Raw genomic sequence first — 18,966 nt, 5'->3', positions numbered from 1 at the left:
TGCCCTGCTGAAAAAAACCCTCTTAAACCAGTCTAGCCTGCTGGTCTTATCTGAAAAGTGTCACAACAAACCAGTTTTGTTCAGTGGCATTTTGAGCAAGAGGTGTAATGTTACAACAAATTCCTTGTATGCAACATGATCTCCAGGCTTGGATAAGGTATACAAGAAAAAAAACAAAAACAAAAAAAACATTAAAGGTTAAATAATTTACTCACCCTCATGCCATGCCAAACCTGTACAACATTCTTTTGTCTGTGGAACATAAAAAAGAGAGGGATTTTTAAAGATCGATTCCTTTTTGATACAATGGAAGTCAATGGGTACCAAAACTGTTGGAATAAACATTCTTCAAAAATGTTGAGTTCCACAGGAGAATGTTACACAATTTACAGTTTTAAAATGGCATTCCTCAGTTCATCTGTTCATGATTTTTTTCCTGTTTGTTTTAATAGAGACCAATTGAGACTGGTGCAGAGGAAAAAGGAAACTAATGCCTTATGTGACACAACCCACCCCATCCATTGAACAAGGAAGAAACTATACCTGTAATTTACAGTTCATCAGGTTAGTCCTGAGGTAGGCGTGTTTTAAAAGATTTTCTTGAAGACAGGTTTTTAACACCGGTGAGTAATTGATGAATGTGTTAACTGCAAAGTACTGGAGAAGGTTCAAGCTGTTCAGGATGGGGGACTGCTGCTTGTCGGGTGAAGACAGAGAAAACATCAGGATTCACCAAGAAATTGAGAGACAGCTTAAGATGGACAAGCAGGATTCATCCCGACAACTGAAACTTTTGCTTTTAGGTATGTACTTTTCATTTTTGTTTGTTTGTTTTATTTTAGGTATGTAGATTTCACATTTTTTTTAGTGAAACCTGAAAATTTGTTATGGTCCGTGTAAATAATTTGAGTTGTTCAGAATCTTCAGAATCAATCATTTATTGACATTAAATTATAAAACAATTCAATTGATATGTCAAGTCATGTCAAGTCAATATTATTTGTATAGCGCTTTTAACAATGCAAATTGTGTCAAAGCAGCTTTACATCGGCTTGATATAGAGCTGGGTGGCTTTATATCAGCTTTACAATATTTAGATGGGGGAAATAGTTTGTCGAAATAGAGTCATTCTCCTCTGGTCAGACAAAATCAGCAGTTTAAATCTAGGCTAAAGCAAAGTCAGATTGTGCAAAGGACTTATCTGGTTCCTGTGATCTTGTCCCGATGGCCGTCTAGGAGGCAGGGTCTTCACTGGGGATCAGTCTCTGGGGCTCATCTAGGTGACCTGGCTGTAGAGGTCATCTCTAGGTGCTGATCCACCATCTGATCTGGATACAGTCTGGATCTGGGTGGCTACGGTGACCTCGGAATAAGAAAGAAACAGACTAATATTAGCGTAGATGCCATTCTTCTAACAATGTAACAAGTACATCAGGTGTTTTGGGAAGTATTCCCGGTTCCGGTTTACCTAATTAATGCAGCCTAACAATCCTTTAACGGATTTGAATGATAGAAATGCGATAGTGTTGTGTAAGCCAGGTTAAAGGGATGGGTCTTTAATCTAGATTTAAACTGACAGAGTGTGTCTGCTTCCCGAACAGTATTAGGTAGATTGTTCCAGAGTTTGGGCGCTAAACAGGAAAACGATCTCCCGCCCGCAGTTGATTTTGATATTCTAAGTATTATCAAATGGGCAGAGTTTTGAGATTGCAGCGGACGTGAAAGCCTATAATGCGATAAGAGCTCACTCAGATGCTCACTCAGATACTGAGGTGCCAAACCATTCAGGGCTTTATAGGTAATTGGCAAGATCTTAAAATCTATACGATGTTTAATAGGGAGCCAGTGCAGTGTTGACAGAACCGGGCTAATATGGTCATACTTCCTGGTTCTATTAAGAACTCTAGCTGCTGCATTTTGAACCAGCTGGAGTTTGTTTATTAAACGTGCAGAGCAACCACCCAATAAAGCATTACAATAATCTAGCCTCGAGGTTATGAATGCATGAATTAATGTTTCTGCATTTGACATTGAGAGCATAGGTCGTAATTTAGATATATTTTTAAGATGGAAAAATGCAGTTTTACAAATATGTACTAAAGCATTTATACTTATAAGGCTCACAAAATGTTTAGAAGACATATTTCCTCTGACTGTTAGCGGTCACATGCAAATATATGCAAAAGGATGTCAATGGAAAGTCATTCAGTCTCATACAGCACAGTATTATTTTTATGTTCTTAGTGAAACTAAAATGCAAGTAAGCATGTCAACATATTTGCAAAAAGCATGCAAACAGGAACAATGTGTGAATTCCTAACATAGAATCTACTGATAGGATCAGCTCCATCATGTCCTATACTTGCATCATATGGTATAAGCAGTAATTTATGTGTTTCAGTTCATTTGTGTTTTCCTTGATATGCACTTTACACTATATTTTTGGTTAAGTTTGTTTCTAATCAGCTTGAGTTAATGCCAGCTTAATAGAAGAACAGATGACTGAGCTTACCCAGTGTTTCCTTGTTTTTACCATGATAAATATCTCCACCCTTTTAGCAAAACTCCCGATTGTCAGACCTTTCTGGCATGTACTGTAATAGATACAATCATTCACATCCAGCATTGCAATGTCAGAATTGTTTTGTGTGTGTGTGTGTGTGTGTATGTGTGTGTATGGGGCATCATACTTGGTTATGTGTTATCAAACTCAAGAAACTGAGTTTGGTGTTCTGTGTGGTTTTCTCTACTATTCAGTTTTGAAGCAAAATACAGTTTGAACTGAACTGAGCTGGACAATGACGTAACTGAATCAATGATGAACTGACTTTAACTGAGAATTTGACTGTTTACTATTGTCCTTTTGCATTATCGACACACTATTTAATACTGTAAAGCTGTTTTGACGCAATCTGTATTGTTAAAAGCGCTATATAAATAAAGGTGACATGTCCACAAAGAGAGACACAAAAATAAAACCATCAATAATCAACAATACTTATCACAATAATCTCATTTATAAATTATTAAACAAGTTATTGTATTGTAGTGTATAGACTATTTTGTTAAATGATAGTTTCTAAATACAGTTTAACTATGGTTTCATATTAAAACAAATCATATTCAAACCATTCACACCTTACTGGCAGACCATTCTGATCACACAATCACAATGTTCATATCCTAAAGCAAACATGCAAATTAGAAAATCCATACTAGGTGTCTATGTCAGGTCTCTGTGTGTTTCTAAAAATAAGCACGAGTGAATAGATCATTTCCCGTCATATTTTTGCAAGAGAATCTCTGTTGTTGAAGGAATATCTGCAAAATAACAGTTTGAACACTCACATTATTAATAAATAGTTCACCCAAAAAAGAAAATGGTGTCATGTATTCATACTTATGTTTGTTGCAGACTTCCTTTGTTCTGTGTAACAAAAAAGGGAGATGTTTTAGGAATGATCAAGCTGGATTTCATGCCATACCAAATTTGAATATGTAGAAGTGCACATGAGATACGAAAACTGTGGCTGAGAGATTATTATTAGAATCAGATCAGAATCAATAATGCAAACTTCAGGAATTATGAGACAAATTCAAATGGAGCGTTTATCATTTTTCAGCTCAATAACATATACCGCACCTTCAGGTTCCACCAGAACAGGAATATTGTCTACATGAAGGACGTATGAAAAAAATGTCAGATCAATGTAACAGTCCTTATAAGGCCAAGTTGATGGAAAAAAAAATGCTGCAGCAATACTGCAGTGGTTTTTGAAGCTTTACCTTTGGTATTAAAGTGAATATTCATGGAAAAAAATAAGAATCTGTCATTATCTACTCACCCTAATGCTGTTTGGAACACATACGAAATGCAAAGAAACGCAAAAAGAGTCACTTAGTCCAAGTTAGTCTTTTCAATACAATGAAACTGGATTGTGATGAGACAAAGCTGTAAAAGAAGGTTCAAGTGAGTAAGTAGGTTACTTACAGGATTGCAAGTCAATTTTCATTTTTGGTTCATTTTTGGTCTCAGCATTAATGGTTAGACCTCTCAAATGAAACTTTTCATATAGCTAAAAAGTAATGCATGATATCTCACAGCAAAAACTTTCCTTGTCCTTCGACAGGCACAGGGGAGAGCGGAAAGAGTACTTTCATCAAGCAGATGAGAATCATTCATGGCAGGGGCTACACGGAGGAGGAAAGGAAGGCCTATGCCAAGCTGGTGTTCCAGAATATCTTTGTTTCCATTGACAGCTTGCTTCAAGCCATGGAGCACCTAAACATTCCATTTGTTGATGAAAAAAACAAAGTATACACCAGGAATTCTGAGACAAAGCATATTTTTTTATTAGACATGTTAAATATCTTAGCTTTCTTCTCAAAACCTAATCAAAATCTCAAAATCTAATCTGTGTGTTGTAGACACATGCTGCAATGCTTAACAGTGTGATCCCCGAAACAGTACAGTCACTGGAGCCTAAACATGCTGAAGCCATCAAGAGTGTGTGGAAAGACCAAGGTCTGCAGAAATGCTTTGAACGCAGGAGAGAGTTCCAGTTATCAGACTCGACCAAATAGTAAGTGCAGTGAAGATTAAATTTTTCAAACTGGCAAAAAGTACTATTGTATTATATCCTACATTTTCGACCGGGCACCATGATAAAGCAATGTGTGTGTGTGTGTTCTTTGTTTTCTTTGGAATACCCCGTTAATATGGTTGTATCTGAGCATGGTAATTATTGCATACTATGGCATGTGAATATGGGGAGTGAATGAACAGCACTCTCATCCATACTCAGTTCCCAGGCACCGCTGCACTGCTCCGGGTGTGTGTGTGTGTGTTCAGTACTCACTGCTGCGTGTGCACTTGGATTGGTTAAATTAATGCAGAGCACAAATTCCAAATATAGGTTATACCTTACTTGGCATACACGTCATGTTGTCACTTAAATAAATAAAAAATAAATGATCCATCAGTGTCAGAAAGTGGTAATGAGTATTTTTGTTAATTTAAAACTTATGTGACCCTATAACAATATTTTGCACATGACGTGTTCACATGACTTGTGTGTGTGTGTGTGTGTGTGTGTATATATATATATATATATATATATATATATACAGTGCCCTCCAAAAGTATTGGAACAGTAAAGACAAAATTGCTCTGTTGGCTGTTAAGGTCAAGTTTATTTATATAGCACCTTAAAAGCAACAAGTGCTGACCAAGGTGCTGCACAGGCAAGACATCAAAAATACCAACTAACAAAAGCATTAAGACAATATTAAAATTTAAAACCAATAAATTATACAAAAAGTAATACAAAACATCACCAAAGACAAAACAAAAGTAAATTCAAATTAAGCAAAAGCCTGAGAAAAAAGATATGTTTTAAGAGATGATTTAAAAGAAGATAACGTAGGGGATGATCTGATGGATAAAGGCAAGGAGTTCCAGAGCATAGGACCAAGGACTGAAAAAGCTCTGTTCCCTTTAGATTTTGGTACAAACAGTAACTTCTGAGAAGACGATCTAAGCGTTCTCACTGGAGAATAGAAATGGAGAAGATCTGAAATATAAATTGGATCAAGACCATGAAGTGCTTTAAAAACAAAAACTAAAACCTTAAAATCAACTCTGAATTTAACAGGTGAATTGAAGTGACGCTAACACAGGGGTAATATTCTCCCTCTCAAAAAGCGAGCAGCAGCATTCTGTACCAGTTGTAAACGTGATAGTGAGAACTGGTTTATTCCTGCATAAAGAGCGTTACAGTAATCCAGCTTGATTGAAATGAATGCATGAATAACAACCTCTAAATCATTAAAACTGAGAAAACCTTTCAGCTTGCGAAGTCAAGACATTTACAAATATGATTAAAAGATGAATATGAGACAAAAACAACAGAATATCACATTTTATTATTGGGTGATTCAACACATAGATGTTTTACCAGCTAAGAAGTTCAGCAGTTTTAGAGTTTCATCCCTCTATCTGATGTGAGCATAAGTATTGGAACAGTTGCCTCACAGGTCTTTCTAAGTGATCAGCTGTGTCCTGTTGCATTAATTCTTCAGATATTAAAAGCAAGGAATGTGTCGTATCAGGTATATCCATTACTTCTGCATTCTGAATCTTGCATTCGATGATGACACACACAAACCAGGATGAAGACGAGGGAGCTGACTTTGAGAGAAAAGCAAGCAATTTGGATGCTAAAAGAAAAGAGGAAGTCAGTTAGAGCTCTAGCAAAAACAAAGGGCATGGAGAAATCAAGAGTTTGGAAACCACCAGCGACACCAGCAACCAACAACGACCTGATCGGCTGAGAAAACAACAGTAGTTGATGACAGACAAATCATAAAAGCTGTGAAAATAAATCCTAAAAGACATGTCTGTAAAATCACCAACAACTTCCAGAAAGCTGGGGTGATGCTCTGACTATTTACTGTCCTCAGGAGACTTTGACACAGAATTACAGAAGCTACACAGCAAGATGCAAACCTCTGACCAGCACCAAAAATAGAAAGGCAGATTAGAGTTTGGAAAAAAGCACAAAGGTGAGCCAGAAGAGTTTTGGAACTGTGTTTATGGACCGGTGAGACAAAGATGAACCTTTATATAACTGATGGGAAAGCAAAAATGTGGAGAAAAAAGGGAACTGCAGTGATCCCAAGCATACAGCCTCATCTGTAAAGCATGGTGGAGGTGGTGTCGTGGCACGGGCATGCATGGCTGCCTCTGGAGCAGGCCCTCTCAACTTTACTGATGACTGAATGTATGATGACTGTAGCAGAATGAATTTGGAAGGGTACAAAACCATCTTGCCTACCAATATTCAAGAAAATGCCACCAGATTCATTGGGAAGTGCTTCATTATTGCATCAGGACAATGACCCAAAACACCCTGCCAGTTCAGCCAAGGAATTTATAAGGGCAAAGAAATGGAAAGTTCTAGATTGCCCAAGTCAATCTCCAGATTTAAATCCGATTGAACATTAATTTGACCAGCTGAAAAGGAGAGTAAAGGCAGAAACTCCCCAAAACAAGCAACAATTGGAATTGGCTGCATTAAAGGCTGGGAAAAGCATTTCAAAGGATGAGACCAAGAGTCTGGTGATGTCTATGGGTCACAGACTCACTGCTGTGATTGTGCGCAAGGGATCTGCAACTAAATAATAGCTTTTAATCTTTTATATGTGCCTTATCTTCAACTGTCCCAATACACATCAATGAGTGTCCTGTGTCCTGTTGCATTAATTCTTCAGATATTAAAAGCAGGGAATGTGTCGTATCAGTTATATCCATTACTTCTGTATTTTGAATCTTGCATTCGATGATGACACACACAAACCAGGATGAAGACGAGGGAGCTGACTTTGAGAGAAAAGCAAGCAATTTGGATGCTAAAAGAAAAGAGGAAGTCAGTTAGAGCTCTAGCAAAAACAAAGGGCATGGAGATATGAAGAGTTTGGAAACCACCAGCAACCAACAACTACCTGATCGGCTGAGAAAACAACAGTAGTTGATGACAGACAAATCATAAAAGCTGTGAAAATGAACCCTAAAAGACATGTCTGTAAAATCACCAACAACTTCCAGAAAGCTGGGGTGATGCTCACCAGCTGATAAGGAGAGTAAAGGCAGAAACTCCCCAAAACAAGCAACAATTGGAATTGGCTGCACCAAGAGTCTGGTGATGTCTATGGGTCACAGACTCACTGCTGTGATTGTGCACAAGGGATCTGCAACTAAATAATAGCTTTTAATCTTTTATATCTGCCTTATGTTCAACTGTCCCAATACTTATGCTCACATCAATGAGTGGGATGAACTTTAAAAGTGCAGTTCTTTTTATTTGGTAAAACACGTATGTGTTGAAACGGTCATTTTTTAAATTTGGGATCTATACACCACCATGTCACAGGTTGGTGATAAACAAAGACACGGTGATGGATATCAACAGAAAAGCCCTTTAATTAGATAAATCCAGAAGACAAGGTAAGTAAACCAACTTACCATTGACAGAGAACGGACGAAGACTAAGGCCGGGCATACACTGTATGGTTTTCGTCCGATTTTGAGCTGAATTCTGACTCGTGCGACTCTTTTTTGAGTCGGGCCGAATTTCATCTTTGTCGTGCATCGTTTGTCGTGCAGTGTACAGGGGGAAACGAGAAGCGATTAGCCCCTCCCATCGGACGGTCGGATGAATTTCTGACATGTCAGAAATTTTTGTCGCCCCTCGTGAGGGTATCGCACAATAAAGCAAAGCTACGAACCGACTGCCCTAAACGCAGAGCTTTTTCCCCTCACATAGGACTAGCTAGACGGTTGAGAATTTTAATTATAGGCCTATTAATTGTGGAATATATCTAAATGTTTTAAATAATTTTCAGTGAGGAGTAATCTAAATTAATCTTTTATTATCTGCGCCTCAGTTGTGCGGTAAATGTGTACTTATTTCGGGGCGAATGAATTGTAGTAGATCTATAAATTTAATAATAATTTTAATAAAATAAAACTACCATAATAATAATAATAATAATAATAGTAATAATTTAATACATTAATTGGAAGTGCCAAATCCTCACAATATCACCGATAGTTATCTCTGGCTATCGTCCATATACGGTGTCATTGTCTGCGCAAGCGCAACGCCGAGTATTTCCCACGTATAGTGTGAGCACATAAATCGTGAGCTTTACATCGCATGTGATCTTCTCGTACAGTGCGAGTTGATACCTTGCTGAAATCACACGGAAATCGCACAGTGTACGCCCAGCTTAAGGGAGAACTGAGGACTTATAAGCATGAAGCAAACAAACGGAACTAATGAGATGATTAACAGACAACAGGTGAACTGAATGACATAATCAGGCAACTCAAGAAAACTAGGTCACAACAGAGAGAACAGAAAACAAGGCATGCATGTAACATGTCATTGATGTATGGTTTGTCATGATAGGACTATTTGAAAACCTGATGGTGCAAAAAAATCTAAATATTGAGAAAATTGTCTTTAAAGTTGTCCAAATGAAGTCCTTTGCACTGCATATTACTAATCAAAAATTAAGTTCTGATATATTTACTGTAGGAAATTTACAAAATATCTTCATGGAACATGATCTTTACTTAATATCCTAATGATTTTTGGCTTAAAGAAATATTGATAATATCGACCCACACAGTGTATTTTTGGCTATTGCTACAAATATACCCATGCTACTTATGACTGGTTTGTGGTTTAGGGTCACACATATACAGTATATATATATATATACACTCACCTAAAGGATTATTAGGAACACCATACTAATACTGTGTTTGACCCCCTTTCGCCTTCAGAACTGCCTTAATTCTACGTGGCATTGATTCAACAAGGTGCTGAAAGCATTCTTTAGAAATGTTGGCCCATATTGATAGGATAGCATTTTGCAGTTGATGGAGATTTGTGGGATGCACATCCAGGGCACGAAGCTCCCGTTCCACCACATCCCAAAGATGCTCTATTGGGTTGAGATCTGGTGACTGTGGGGGCCATTTTAGTACAGTGAACTCATTGTCATATTCAAGAAACCAATTTGAAATGATTCGAGCTTTGTGACATGGTGCATTATCCTGCTGGAAGTAGCCATCAGAGGATGGGTACATGGTGGTCATAAAGGAATGGACATGGTCAGAAACAATGCTCAGGTAGGCCGTGGCATTTAAACGATGCCCAATTGGCACTAAGGGGCCTAAAGTGTTCCAAGAAAACATCCCCCACACCATTACACCACCACCACCAGCCTGCACAGTGGTAACAAGGCATGATGGATCCATGTTCTCATTCTGTTTACGCCAAATTCTGACTCTACCATCTGAATGTCTCAACAGAAATCGAGACTCATCAGACCAGGCAACATTTTTCCAGTCTTCAACCGTCCAATTTTGGTGAGCTCGTGCAAATTGTAGCCTCTTTTTCCTATTTGTAGTGGAGATGAGTGGTACCCGGTGGGGTCTTCTGCTGTTGTAGCCCATCCGCCTCAAGGTTGTGCGTGTTGTGGCTTCACAAATGCTTTGCTGCATACCTCAGTTGTAACGAGTGGTTATTTCAGTCAAAGTTGCTCTTCTATCAGCTTGAATCAGTCGGCCCATTCTCTTCTGACCTCTAGCATCAACAAGGCATTTTCGCCCACAGGACTGCCGCATACTGGATGTTTTTCCCTTTTCACACCATTCTTTGTAAACCCTAGAAATGGTTGTGCGTGAAAATCCCAGTAACTGAGCAGATTGTGAAATACTCAGACCGGTCCGTCTGGCACCAACAACCATGCCACGCTCAAAATTGCTTAAATCACCTTTCTTTCCCATTCTGACATTCAGTTTGGAGTTCAGGAGATTGTCTTGACCAGGACCACACCCCTAAATGCATTGAAGCAACTGCCATGTGATTGGTTGATTAGATAATTGCATTAATGAGAAATTTAACAGGCGTTCCTAATAATCCTTTAGGTGAGTGTATATATATACATATATATTAAGTCATGTGAAAAAGTTAGGACACCATATTGAATTCCATGGTTTTCTGTATCAGGACATAATTAAGAAACTATCTGGTCCTTAAAATTTGGAAAATAAAACCTCAGATGAACAACAACACATGACATATTGCACCGTGCCATTATTTATTTAACAAAAAATAAAGCCAAAATGGAAAAGCCATGTGTGACAAAGTTATGACACCCTTACTATTAACATAGGAATTAAGAGGGTAAGTAGCAGTCAGGCACTGCTAATCAAATGCTTTTGATTAGCTGATCATCAGAAAGTGTGAGCACCTCTATAAAAGCAGAAGTTTTGGCAGTTTGCTGGTCTGGAGCCTTCAGGTGTGTGTTAAATGTTAACACAATGTCAAGGAGGTAAGACATCAGCAATGAGGTTAGAGAAGCAATTGTTGCTGCCATCAATCCTGGAAGAGTGACACAGCCATTTCCAAACAATGTGAAGTCCATCATTCTACCGTGAGGAAGATTATTCACTAGTGGAAGACATTCAAAACAGACACCAATCCTCCCAGGAGTGGACTTCTCAACAAATTCACCCCAAGATCAGACTGTGTAACGCTCAGAGAAATGGTAGACAACCCAAGAACTCCTCTGCAGACTCTACAGGCCTCAGTTAACATGTGAAATGATAAAGTTCATGGCAGTACAATTAGAAAAATATGGGACAGGTATGGCATGTGTGGAAGGTTTGCTAGAAAAAAAGCCTCTTTTATCTAAAAAAACCCATGGCAGCACAGTTGCATCTAAACAAACCATAAGACTTCTAGAACAATGTCCTTTGAACAGACGTGATGATGTTTGGCCATAATGCACAATGCCACGTTTGCTGAAAATCTAAAGAGCATATCAAGGCAAGGCAAGTTTATTTATATAGCACATTTCATACAAAATGGCAATTCAAAGTGCTTTACATAAAAGAAAGTAAAATAATCATTAAAAAAATAATCACAACAATAAAACTTTATTTAAAAATTTATTTAAAATGATTAAAATATCAGCACAAACACTTCATAGCAAAAGTCACACATGCTGATGATTTTGGGCTCGGTTTGTAACCACAGGACCATGGGTGTATTCCAGAAAGCAGGTTATGTGACATACCCGCGTATGTTGGCAACGGCGGCGGCGCGTTTCTGCCGCCCAGCGCGTCAGGAAGCATTTACATTTACATTTTTTACATTTATTCATTTAGCTGACGCTTTTATCCAAAGCGACTTACAATTGCTATATATGTCAGAGGTCGCACGCCTCTGGAGCAACTAGGGGGTTAAGTGTCTTGCTCAGGGACACATTGGTGTCTCACAGTGGATTCGAACCCGGGTCTCTGTCCAAACCAAAGGCATGTGTCTTATCCACTGCGCCATCACCACCCAATGCAGTAGGCAGAGCAGCAGCAGGCAGAGCAGCGATGATCCTGTAATCACCGTGACGGAGGAGGAGGTTCGGAGGGCGCTAAAGAGAGTGAACGTCAGGAAAGCAGCCGGACCTGATGGGATAACTGGCCGTGTTCTGAGGTCCTGCGCCGATCAGATCGCTGGTTTGTTCATGTCTATCTTTAATGAGTCCCTTGCTACCTCCGTGGTTCCCACCTCATTCAAAAAATCCGTCATTATCCCTGTGCCAAAGAACAATAAACCCTCTTGCCTGAATGACTATCGCCCAGTTGCCCTCACATCTATAGTCATGAAGGTTTTTGAGAGACTTGTAAAGAGCCACATTTGCTCCTCCATCCCTGATACTCTGGACCCTCTTCAGTTTGCCTATCGCCCAAACAGATCCACGGACGATGCCATCTCTCACGTCCTCCACTCTTCCCTCACACACTTGGACAGCAACAATGGGAATTATGTAAGGCTGCTATTCATTGACTATAGCTCAGCTTTCAACACTATAGTCCCCATCAAGCTAACATCTAAACTCACAGACCTCGGCCTAAACTCCTCACTCTGTGACTGGATTCAAGACTTCCTCACCGGCAGACCTCAAGTGGTGAAAGTTGGCCAGTTCACCTCAAACTCCATCACTCTGAACATAGGAGCCCCACAGGGCTGTGTCCTGAGTCCCCTGCTCTACTCTCTCTACATGCATGACTGCGTGTCCTCTCACAGCTCCACATCTATTGTCAAATTCGCTGATGATACTGTGGTTCTGGGCCTCATCTCCAACAACGATGAGACCGCATACTTGGATGAGGTAGAGAGTCTCACATCATGGTGCCAGGACAACTGTCTCGCTCTGAATGTGAGCAAAACTAAAGAGCTGATCATGGACTTTAGGAAGAGACAGCAGCAGCCCTACACTCCTCTTATGATCAGTGGGACCCCTGTGGAGAGGGTGAGTAGCTTCAAGTACCTCGGTGTAAACATCTCCGAGAACCTGACTTGGACTACACACATCCAAACACAGGTTAAGAAAGCCAGGCAAAGACTGTACCATCTGCGACAGCTGAGGAAATTCAGGGTCTCACCAGCAATCCTGAAAACTTTCTATTCAGGGACCATAGAAATTGTATTGACTCTCAGTGCATCTCAGTGTGGTATGGAAACAGCTCCAATCAGGACTGCAAAGCACTACAGAGAGTTGTGCGCTTAGCTGAGCGCATCTCAGGGTCTGCTCTCCCCTCTCTGCAGCACATCTACCTCAAACGCTGCAAAAATAGAGCTGTTAAAATCTTCAAGGACTCTAATCACCGTGGTAACCGTCTATTCACTTTGCTTCCATCTGGTAAGCGCTTCCGTAGCCTGATGGCAAAAACTGAGAGACTTAGGAGGAGCTTCTTCCCCCAGGCCATCAGGCTCCTAAACTCTAACTCTGTGTCATAACATCACTTGACTCCATGTAAATATCACCATATCAATAACCTATTCATAATTTTTCTCTACCTCATATTGCTGCTATTTAAATACCCTGTACAACTTTTTTGCACATTATTTTTGCACATTCCTCTTATTACTATTTAAGTCAACAAGATACTGACCTGCACATTTATATTTATATTTTTTATCTTATCTTTTATTTTATTTTATTCTTTTATTTTTATTTTTTTTCTACTTTTCTTCTCTTAATATTTGTATACTTTATAATTGCACTGTCCTTGGAGCGGACCTGACCTACATTTCACTGCTGGTTATACTCTGTATAATTGTGTATGTGACAAATAAAACTCTTGAATCTTGAATCTTGAATGTTTGAGGATAAGCAAGCAGATAACCTCAGCTTTCGGTTCCAAAATCGGTGGTTACTTTCAGGCTATGTAAGTAACCATGGTAACTTGTTCTCTGAAGATAACCTGCTCCGGAGCAGGTTATGTTCCAGGGTTAGTTCACTTCAGAGCCATCAGCACATGTGTGATCCACTTACAAGCCTTCAGTGGGAGTGACAGATAGCTCACAACATTATATAATATTAGATTATGTAATATAGCCTATTATATATATATATATATATATATATATATATATACTGTATATATCCCTTGTTCACCCTTATGGACATTTTTGTCCATTTTAGTTTTGTTTTTTTGATAATTTTGCCTGTGTTGATGCTAACTGCATAAATTTAGGCTCAGGTGTGTATTTTTATTGGAATTTTAATATTCCACCCTCATTTCCTTTAACAAATCTATTTTACACCAGGTACACAAAATTGTTACACTCAGGACCTTTTGGACAAAAATGTCCCAATTGAAACCCATTAAAACAGCTATTTTTAATCGCAATGCCGTTTAACTGTAAAATGATGCAATTTTTGTTAATAGGCTTTCATTCTGTTGGCAAGGCTTCAAAATAAAAAAATTACCAGATGGTGCCATTTTTTCAGGTTTGGTCTATAAAGGGTTTATAAAGCAAATACTTGCTTTATTCCTGTTTTCTGCTTCTGAATATTATAGAGCCAATTGGATAAATAATGCAGCTATAATTGAGTGGGTGTGTTGGTATGGATGTCAGAGTATGGCTATTATATATGTGTGTCATAAAAATAATTGTGTGTGTGTGTGTGTATGTGTGTGTTCTTGTAAAAATTGAGCTTTGCTTCACAGGAATAAATGATATTATAAAGTATATTCAAATTTTTATTTTAAATTGCAATAATATTTCACAAAATTACATTACATTACAAAATTACATTTTGATCAAATAGATACAGCCATGATGAGCATTAGACACAAAAAACATTGCAAATCTTACTGATCCCAAACTTTTGAATGGCAGTGTGTGTATATATACATAATTTATTATCAACTTGTATACTGTCACTGTGTAAGAGTGCTTTTTTTTCTAAGAAAAAAGTAGCTGTAACTCAGACTTTAGTGCAAATCCCTGGTCATTGGTTTGATTCAGGGAATTCATGAACTGATAAATATATGCAACAGAAGACTCTTTTTTACCTCAGCACACAATCAAGCGTTTTACTTCAGAAAATAGAAATATTTATGACATATTGCATGATATGTTAATTAAAAATATGTATAGCATTATCATATGAAATTTAAATTTCCTTTATTTTGTGTTTGGTGAATTTTGGTGGCCATTTAGGGGTTTTGGACAAATAACGAAAAAGGAATTTTTGTGGTTTCTCAAAGTCTGTTTTATTTTTTTCTGTTTACTAGTTACCTCGATGACATTGACAGAATATCTGCATCCTTTTACTTGCCGACTATTCAGGATATTCTGAGAGTCCGAATTCCAACCACAGGCATCATTGAGTACATCTTTGACCTCCAGACAGTCATATTCAGGTAACTCTTAATTATATGGTGGTTAATTATATGGTGGTGTAAAGATGGATAACTGACTGTGACCCATTTTATAATTAAAACCTCTTGTTTTTGTAGAATGGTTGATGTTGGAGGCCAAAAGTCAGAAAGACGGAAGTGGATCCATTGTTTTGAAAACGTTACTTCCATCATCTTTCTGGTGGCTCTGAGCGAGTATGACCAGGTCCTATATGAGTGTACAAATGAGGTTAGTCACTTCCTTGCATTGTCTTAGTAGCTTTTCTGGGTTAGTGAGATCTAGCATCATTACATCATAGATGATTAACAGTTGTCCATTCTGTTGATGTGATTTTATACCAGAACCGCATGGAGGAGAGTAAGGCACTTTTTAAGACAATCATCTCCTACCCCTGGTTCCAGGAGTCCTCTATCATCCTCTTCCTCAATAAAACAGATATCCTGAAGGAGAAGATCTCAAAGTCACATCTTGTAGACTATTTTCCACAATACAAAGGTTGGAGTGCCAAAACCACAGCTAAAGCATTTTTGTCTTGTTTTTCATTGAAACAACATATATTTACATGAGAAGCAACACAGCATACGGCTTGTTTTCATAGATAATTTGTCTTACCAAACTGGCAGATGTATCACTTGTTTCAGATATAAAAATGTTAAAAACTGAAACAGTCAGTACAGTGAGACAGTGCTGTTGTATGAAAAAGCCACTCTTTGACTAATTGTATTTTATGCTGTTTACTGATTAAAAAATATTAATACATGTCATTTATTGCGGTAAACATACTACAGTGCTGTGTTTGGGAAGCTATTTTAAAGCCATGAATAAATATTAGATATTATAACGAATATATATGTTAGTTCACCCCAAAATGAAAATCCTGTCATCATTTCCTCACCCACATGTCGTCGCAAACCCATAAGACTTCGGTTCAACACAAATTAAAACATTTCATATTCTTTCATCATTTTTGTCCATCCATGAAAAGTCCACCCAACCAAAAGTTTCACACATAAAAAAAAAAAAAGCAATTAGTACTTTCTTCCCAACACTGCTACAGTGTTTTTTGCTTACTACTGAACTCCACTGAAATGATGAAATCTATGTTATCTGCTCATTCCACAGGCCCTAAACATGACGCAGATGCTGCAATGAAGTTCATCTTGAGTGTGTATGAGGAGCAGAACTTGGACACACATAAAAGCATCTATGCCCATTTCACCTGCGCAACCGACACTGAAAATATCCGCTTTGTTTTTGAGGCTGTGAAGCACACCATTCTGCGGAACAACCTGTCAGACTTTAACTTGGGTTAAACGACAAAAGCACTTTTACATATATGGCTACATTGACCTCTGATTCAGGGAAAATATTGACGTGATCTGTGTGTGAGTACTGGGATTATGGCAAAGTGCATTCTGTGAATTTAGCATGTAGCCTACCTGCATTGGCAGATATTAAAAGGATTGCCCACCCAAAAAGAAATAACTAATTTTACGTTTTGCAGAAGAGAGAAAGTCATACAGAGTAAATGATAGCAGAATTTTCATTTTGGGGTGAATTGTCCATTTAACTTTGTTATTAGGGACAACATTTATCCTCTGGAATTGATTTTCAGGGGCTTTTTTTTTTCTTCATAAGGGCATTTTTCTAACCATATTAAAACCCAAATTATGCTTTATAGGCCCACAATAGAATAGAATAAAATTTATCAAATATTGTATAACAACGCAGAAACCAATTCAGTTATTATTATTAAATTATGTTTCCCAGCCCTGCCAACTTCCTATCCATATCCTATTCCTAAACTTAAGTTTAGTAAGTAAACAAAGTCCACCCAAAGTCAAACCTTAAATCTGTGGTATCAGGTAAAAGGCTATATTTTATCACTGACACTTCATGTTGCCATCTTAGTGAGTTTCTGCTATTACATTCTATTTCCGGACAAGATTTGAATGAAATATGAATTAAGACAGGCTGGCACAAAAGACAGACTTTGAATCCATGCAAATAAATCGTAGCCACTGTCTTTGCTATTCAAATAGTCTCTCCAACACTGACATGGATACAAGAATGATACTTCAGTACAGAAAGGTTCAATTCTTTGACTCTAAAAATAACATTTGTAAATATTTACTGTATGTACAGTTACAATTTCTAGTGTGGCTACTGTCTGTACAGTCACAACTTCTAGTGTGATTCTTTAGGTAGAAGCTAAATTGATGTGTGACACTTTATGTCATTAAAACGATTTTTTTTTTGCAACAGATGCAATACAGTTGTGTGCTAGTGAGCCAAAATAAGCTGATTGCATATCAACTGCATTTTAACATTTAATTCTGTCAAGCAGTGATTTATTTTTACATATAGGTGCTAAAACATGCAAATCCCACTTTTTGAAAAGCATTTTTAAAAATTTTCATTTGACTGAAAATTGATACAAAAAAAAATAAAAAATTGTTGCATGAATACATCACAAACATCATAAGAAAAAAGTTCAGAATTTTTTTTTGTGCTACTTTTACGTCCTTAAAGATCTTGCAGTAATCTTATCAGTGAGTATTTTTTAATATTATTATTATTTTGCAATTTCTCTGATCTTCTGTGATTGCACGGCAACTCAGCTGGTGTTAGTTTATAATAATAATTTCTTGTATTATTTATACACTGTTAGTAACAAAAGTGTACAAAATAGGAAATCGACTCTGGGTAAGCAAGATAAAAAGCTTGGTGGAGACACCAGCAAGATTCCTTTCTTTTTCTACCAGAAGTCTGTTCTTGTGCATAATGTTATTGTTTTCTATATTAAGTCCTAAAATATTTGTATGCAATTGATTATATGATTTTAACTGAAAAAAGAAGAAGATTTAAATGTGTGTAGTGTATGTGTGTGTTTTTGAGCACTGCAATTGTTCGACAGAGCTAAAGAGTGAATCTATAACTCCAGTTGTGATTTATAACTATACACTTAGTTATGTCAGGTGTGGCACAGTTGCTGTAGCAATGAACATTGGACCAAACACTTTCTGAGTAAGAGGTCATAGAGCACCTCCCATTGCTTCCTTTAACACAAGAGACTTGCAACAGAAAGCTGGTGAGTAGCTGAACACACAACACTGTTCTCAATTCTCTCAACACTGTGAAGATCTTAAATCATAAAACATGACAAATCATAATAGAGCAGGAAACAACAGAACTTTGAGTAAATATATATCTTGTGGTTTAGGTGTAATCTCTTTTGACAGGGCAGATTCAAAGCAGTGCATTTTTATGGGTGATGAGGCGAATGATTACCTTCCAGCACAATGCTCTGTTTACGATATAAAGCATCGTGACCATAATAGGCTATGCAATTTGAGTATGAATGTTTATGACCTCATTTTAATTTAGCGATTCATGGAATATCTTTTTTAATGATTATTTACACTGTAGTACGGTGGAACTGCAGAAAAGTTAACAGTGGTGGAAAAAATGAAATGGAAAGCATCATAATATACATTTTCCCTTACATTTCTTGATTAACATTAACCTTAACATACAACGTCATTCTAACTACTGTTTGATTTATCCTGTCTAGACATAATGCTTAATTTACTATCAATACTACCATAATGTAAAAAGGAACAACAATAATAAAGCTATTTATAATATGCAAAAAATATATCATTTTGTTTTCACA

General features: G+C 37.6%; 1 protein-coding gene across 1 annotated transcript; it reads left to right on the top strand.

The window, feature by feature from the left end:
* Positions 1-552: 552 nt before the first annotated feature.
* Positions 553-18,940, top strand: LOC306870014 (guanine nucleotide-binding protein subunit alpha-14-like). Its single transcript, XM_079417034.1, has 7 exons — positions 553-803; positions 4,131-4,315; positions 4,429-4,583; positions 15,164-15,292; positions 15,389-15,518; positions 15,632-15,785; positions 16,413-18,940. The coding sequence occupies exons 1-7, from the start codon at positions 635-637 to the stop codon at positions 16,601-16,603; spliced, it is 1,113 nt and encodes a 370-aa protein (XP_079273160.1). The 5' UTR covers positions 553-634; the 3' UTR covers positions 16,604-18,940.
* Positions 18,941-18,966: the final 26 nt, after the last annotated feature.

The sequence above is a fragment of the Barbus barbus genome, assembly GCF_936440315.1.
Source record: "Barbus barbus genome assembly, chromosome: 5".
Lineage (NCBI taxonomy): Eukaryota > Metazoa > Chordata > Actinopteri > Cypriniformes > Cyprinidae > Barbus > Barbus barbus.
The sequence above is the reverse complement of the archived record's forward strand: the minus strand, read 5'-3'. Positions and strand labels throughout refer to the sequence as shown.

What these genes read in the sequence shown, in the direction of transcription:
- LOC306870014 (XM_079417034.1), top strand. Translation starts at nt 635, where the DNA reads ATGAATGTGTTAACTGCAAAGTACTGGAGAAGGTTCAAGCTGTTCAGG. An exon ending in TTATCAGACTCGACCAAATA is followed by an intron (nt 4,584 to 15,163) that starts GTAAGTGCAGTG and finishes TCTGTTTACTAG; the next exon opens with TTACCTCGATGACATTGACA. An exon ending in CTCCAGACAGTCATATTCAG is followed by an intron (nt 15,293 to 15,388) that starts GTAACTCTTAAT and finishes TTGTTTTTGTAG; the next exon opens with AATGGTTGATGTTGGAGGCC.